The following is a 6000-nucleotide window of genomic DNA, read 5'->3' as shown; positions in this document are numbered from 1 at the left end:
GATGTTTTGGTGTTACAGGGTTATTGACATTGTATGACTGATATGTTTATAGTACATATGTCTGTTTATTCCACATATCCACATATTTCTACATTATTGCAGTATTCAGTATTTAATTCCTTTAATTCTTATTCTATTTTACATGTATGTATTTTACTTCTTCCTGCATTTTATTTGCACTATTATGTGTCTTGCACTATTTATTACATTGTATCTTGTTATGTCCTAAATATGATGTATTGTGGGAGGAACCTGGGATTAAGATTTTCATTGCCAACAACTTTTGACAGAACAGCTTTGAATCTTTGACTGGCCAGCAGCCAGTGGTTTTATTTTTTATATTTCTATATTTTATCTTTTTATTTTTGTAATTTTTTCCCACCTGCAGTTTCAATATATATATTTTTTTCAATATAAAAAACTTAAATTGGGTCAAGTAGCAACATTTTATTTATATAACCAAAAACAAATCACAGAGGTTTCGCTTTTCCTGGCCTACTTTGTCCTCGGCGGCACCCGTAGCCTGCGACATAGGATGACGTTCCTGACGTTGCGGCCGAGGAGGAGTTCCTGTTAATCCAAACATCGACGGAAATAGCCTCCATCGCTATTTATCGGTAACAATTTCTTATAGCTCATCGAGTTAATAACAGCATGGCTGCTCAGAAGATAAACGAAGCCCATGAGCATATAGCTAAAGCTGAAAAATGGTGAGTTACGATATTTAATGTCGTTTCTTTCCTTCCCAGGAAGCAGTTTGTTTTACTATTGATGTTAGCTACCACTAAAGGCCACTGTGGCATTTTCACCGGGGGTTATGCGACATAAACGGACAGTATTTTTGCATCGTCAGATCATTATAGGTGGATTTAACATTCAACAAACCAGCAACAATTGTGTCTTCTTCTATAATTGCTAATAAACTGATTATGCTGCTAATTCTGTGTCGCTGCAGCCGCTTATAATTTGCTAGGCTCAGTCCATGTTCTTGATTTAAACTAACATTGTAAGAGATTGGTATGGGCTATATCAGCAGTTTAAATGCCAAATAAATAAAGGTAGATGGACTGTATCAAATGCAACTTGAAAAAAAGCAATCTTGCCTGCAGATTTGGGGATGTAACGTTGGGTTTTATGGAGTATTTCAACATTTAACCTAGAGAAACCCTATGAAAGGTCTCATATTAAGCTGGGGAACATAGGATCCTGGGAACATACAGTTCCCATTTTGCTCATCGTCATGTTTTTGTAGCCTAAAGACAGGTCTGACTAAGTGGAAGCCGGATTTTGACAGTGCTGCGTCAGAATACGCCAAAGCAGGTACAATGTAATGCTATTTCTCAATATGAAGTCATCATTTAACAACTATCCCATAGTTCTCTTGCTAACTAACTATCTGTATATGTTCTCCTTTTTGTTATAGCTGTGTGCTTCAAGAATGCGAAGCAGTTCGACCAAGCAAAGGATGCTTACTTAAAGGAAGCTGAATACCACACAGAAAACAAGACGTATCCTCTCTGTACTCTGTCCACAGTCGCGTGACATTGCACTGCTGTCTGTTTTGTAATTTTCCTTAACTTGTCCTGCAGGCTTTTTCACGCTGCAAAGTAAGTATCACGTGTTATAACCCAGGTATTACTGCAAGTCAGCAGCAAATGTTTTTAAAAACAGGTGTTTTATTCAAACTTTGTTCCTTTTCCTCAGGGCTATTGAACAAGCCGGTATGATGATGAAGGTGAGTGCAGATTAAACATTGAACTCATAAACAGGTAGACGGAGGTAAAGCGTCTGCAGCAGAATTGTAACTGCTGTGTTTGCATTGCAACAGGAGCAAAAGAAGATGCCAGAGGCCATCCAGTTAATCGAGAAAGCCTGTATGATGTACATGGAGAACGGGACTCCTGACACTGCGGCCATGGCTCTGGATCGGGCTGGAAAGTAAATATTCTCCATTATTTATCTACACAGAATTTGTATTTCTTTATTTTTGCAATATATGTTTTTATATTTTAAATTATGTTATGCACTAATACATTAAATAACATTTTATTTAAAATTATTATTATTATTATTATTACTATTATTATTATTATTATTATTATTATTATTATTATTATTATTATTATTATCTGGCCCTGTACCTTTTTTATTTCTAATAAAAATCCTGGCACTAAAAAGGGAAAACTGATGCGATGCAAGTGTATCTCAGGAACCAAAAATATTTAGACTTTTCTTTTACCTAAAAGCGTTGTTCTTGTATTACTCACAGACTGATCGAGCCTTTAAACCTAGAGAAAGCTGTGGACCTGTATCAGAAGGCAGCTGGCGTGTTTGAGGTGAGCTTCCAACAAAACCTGAATAAATCTGATAATAAAACTGATGCTGATTGTTTTATTATATTTGTTTTCGCTCATAAACATCCAAGTTGTCTCTCTGTGTAGAATGAGGACCGCCTGCGTCAGGCAGTTGAGCTGCTGGGGAAAGCTTCCAGACTTCTGGTCAGATTAAGAAGGTAAAGGAAAGTGGAGAGGACTTTGATACGAGTGCTGCAAAATTAAAAAGAAACAAATAAAGGCGTTCAAGATTTGAATATTTACTCTTTTATATTTATTCCTCATCAGGTTGGACGAGGCGTCAGTCGCTATACAGAAAGAGAAGAACATGTACAAAGAGATTGAGAACTTCCCCATGTGCTTCAAGGTGGGTTACTTTGTTAGTCATGTGCAACTTAATCAATTAGCTCAGATAAAATTGAATTTCCAGTTAGTGATATAAGTTGACGTGCATCCTGCATTCCTCTCAGCTCATCAGTATGTAAACACAGCAGCGTTGTTTCAGTATAAACTAAACGTATGGACATATTTAAAGAAGAAATAGAAAGTGCTGCTCTGGATCAGTTGTTAGCAGGTCAAATTCATTGTTGGTTTGATTTAATAAGGGGAATTATAACCATTTAGCATCAGGCTGGAGGTCGTGCTCTGACCCTGACCTCTGACCTTTAATGAATGGAAGATCAACAATCAAAAGAAACCTGATTTATTCAGTGCGTATAAATCTTACATGCTGTTCTGCACTTTTCCTTCTCTAGAAAACAACTGCTCAAGTGCTGATTCATCTTCATAGAGCGGACTACGTCGCAGCTGATAAATGTGTCAGAGAAAGCTACAGGTACATTTTTATCACATTCTGTCACTTCTGTAATCCAAGGCCTGCTGGAACCACCGGGAGCAAAAGTGTCTTTGAGCAAGACGTTAAAACTCCGCCAGCTCCGCTGTCAAAGTTTAGTATATCATAGTGTATTCTAGTTTATCATTTTATATTGTGCATTCTTTATCACACACATCTCTTTAAGTGTTGATATGGATACATTTACTGTGTATTTGTTACTCCTGTGCGATGTTTGTCTGTCTGTCTGTCTGTCTGTCTGTCTGTCTGTCTGTCTGTCTGTCTGTCTGTCTGTCTGTCTGTCTGTCTGTAAGTTGATCGTATGCAAAGGCTCTCTGGTGTTTGTTAACCCTCGACATTACCTCACGTTCACGGTGTTCAACACTTAAAAACTGAGGCTCTTTGTGTGTCGTGCTGTTTGGTTTCTCCACCAGTCTGCCCGGGTACAGTGGGAGCGAAGACTCCGTCGCCATGGAGACGCTACTGCAGGGCTACGATGAGCAGGACGAGGATCAGGTCTACCGAGTGTGCAACTCTCCTCTACTGAAGTACATGGACAATGACGTGAGTACTGTTGACACATAGTTACTAATAAATGTGTTTTTTAAAATATATATATATATATATATATATATATATACATACATACATATATTTATATATATTATTTATATATATATATTATTTATTTATATATTTATATATATATATTATTATTATTTATATATATATATATATATATATATATATATATATATATATATATATATATTTATCAAAAACAAAAAAGTGAAAAATTATTTACATGCACGCTCTGGTAATGTTAAAATCAGTCCGCATCCACGAGAGAAATAGATCCAGTCTGAACGGGGACTTTAGATATTATTTAAGGGTTTAACACTCACTTATCTAATCTGCTTCATCAGGACTGGGTGACTGTAAAACGCAACAGACAATGACAAAAAACTCTCTTATGAATTATCACAAACAATTCTAACTTCTGCACAAAACGTGTTCATGTGCGTCCATCTTTGTAACACGCTGATATTCAGGGTCTGAGATCTGATGACTCCTTTTATTCCCGCACAGTACGCCAAGCTGGCCATTTCCCTGAGGGTACCTGGAGGCGGAGGAAAGAAGAAGAAGGCTGCTCCACAAGGTGGCGCTAGTGGGGATCCAGACGCCGCCGAGGATGGGGATGATTACGAGGGAGGGCTGTGTTAGCCTCTCCAGCCTCCAGAGTGCGGACTCCACCCATGTGCTGCTCCACAACTACACCCTCTGTACGAGTTCAAATCCTCGACAAATCCTTTTCAGCTCTGAAGCTCAGATATGTGGCTGTTTAATCTTTACTGTGCAAGAAATAAAAAACAACAACAGTTACAGTGGGTGTTGCAGAAGAGTCGAGTGTAAGCAGCCTTTTTAATTTTGTTTCTTTGAGGTGGATCCTCAGCGTAATGAAAAAATCTTCAATGTTCAATAACGTATGAACGCTTGTATGTAAATGTTCTATTATTTCTGTCTCTGTGACGCTGTACATTTTGCTCTCATTGTTTGTGAGTAGAGTCTTAAGATTACTATATGGTATATTACAATCAGACATACTCTAAATATGTCTGATGATCAGTGTATAGGTGTTTATTTGTACAGAGTTAAATTATTCAGTATTCATGGCTGCAGCCTGTTGAAAATGTGGAACAATATGCAATCAGTTTGTTAATGCATGTTTGGAATAATGCAACGGTAAATTAAAAAACCCAAAGCTATGAATCTGTGAATATTACGGCTTAAAAATGGATCGACACTATTATCTTCAGCATTAACGCTTATTCAAGTTAATCAAGAACATTTAAGGAGCAGTACAATTCCTGATGGCGCAGCTCGTAGCCATTTGTTGACTGTTTTCGAGGTGTGTGTGTGTGTGTGTGTGTTATCGTCCACCTTAGACTTCAAAATAGTCAATGCTGTGTCTTTATTCCCAATTTCCACAGAACAATCCTCGATTTAAAGCAGCTGAAACATGAGAACGGAACCATGCAGTGATGTTTTCAGCACATTTCCCCCCCCCCCCCCCCATTGATTTCCTCTTTAAGGCAGAATTTGTGTATTTGTGATTTATTTCTCTTACTGTAAATGTGAGAAGCCCTTTTTATTAGGGACAAAAATAATTTACATGCCAATTAAAATTATTGTCAAACCACATAACGGAAAGTGATAAAGGGATTGTTTACATTTTTTATTTGTGCTGTTGCCCACTTCTTGTATATTCCTCAAACTCTGCACATGCATCAATAAACATTTCCATCGTGTGGCATTTTACGGTCTCTGTGCATTTTCTTAAACGAGTTAGCGGAAAGATTTTCCATATCAGCGAAACGAGCAGCGGCTGCAGACGTCTGCACCAGAACGGCCTCTGACAGACATGTAATGACCGTGTAGCTTCTTAAAACCTCTTGGACTAACATGAGTGTGACCCCCCCTGCTCTAATAGAAGATGGATGAGAACTTATTGTAGAGCTAAAACATGCACTACCGTTCCAAAAGTCCAAATGTATAAGAGCGTGAAGTCCTACACTATCTTAACTATACATTTTCTAATAATTGACATTTCTTTCCCCTCCTTATCAAACACCTACACTACATTCTTTTTTATTTGGGCGGTGGGTAATAAGACAGTTTGACGTGTCGTGGCAGGAGAAGCACAGGCGGACTGATCCATGTGTGTGCACCGGTGGTGGACCTTCAGCAGCTGCAACATTAAAGTGATGAACACATTAATTCATCAATAATTATAATCCAGTCAAATGTGAAATTCTTTTACTTTTGATGCTTTAA

General features: G+C 37.7%; 1 protein-coding gene across 1 annotated transcript; it reads left to right on the top strand.

Moving 5' to 3' along the window:
• The first annotated feature begins 531 nt into the window (after positions 1–531).
• napgb (N-ethylmaleimide-sensitive factor attachment protein, gamma b) lies at positions 532–5482 on the top strand. The gene is made up of 12 exons (XM_029452647.1): positions 532–710; positions 1253–1320; positions 1424–1508; positions 1590–1607; positions 1705–1735; positions 1829–1938; positions 2270–2336; positions 2442–2512; positions 2622–2700; positions 3089–3168; positions 3600–3729; positions 4255–5482. The coding sequence occupies exons 1-12, from the start codon at positions 655–657 to the stop codon at positions 4387–4389; spliced, it is 930 nt and encodes a 309-aa protein (XP_029308507.1). The 5' UTR covers positions 532–654; the 3' UTR covers positions 4390–5482.
• The last annotated feature ends 518 nt before the right edge of the window (positions 5483–6000 follow it).

This window comes from Cottoperca gobio, chromosome 17 (assembly GCF_900634415.1).
Source record: "Cottoperca gobio chromosome 17, fCotGob3.1, whole genome shotgun sequence".
Lineage (NCBI taxonomy): Eukaryota > Metazoa > Chordata > Actinopteri > Perciformes > Bovichtidae > Cottoperca > Cottoperca gobio.
Note: the sequence above shows the minus strand (reverse complement) of the source record. Positions and strands in the feature narration are given on the sequence as shown.

Bases quoted from the DNA above. Each gene is read 5' to 3' on its own strand.
- napgb (XM_029452647.1), top strand. From the start codon at position 655: ATGGCTGCTCAGAAGATAAACGAAGCCCATGAGCATATAGCTAAAGCT. The intron at 1,736-1,828 runs GTGAGTGCAGAT...GCATTGCAACAG, and splicing joins AAGCCGGTATGATGATGAAG to GAGCAAAAGAAGATGCCAGA. The intron at 1,939-2,269 runs GTAAATATTCTC...TATTACTCACAG, and splicing joins GCTCTGGATCGGGCTGGAAA to ACTGATCGAGCCTTTAAACC.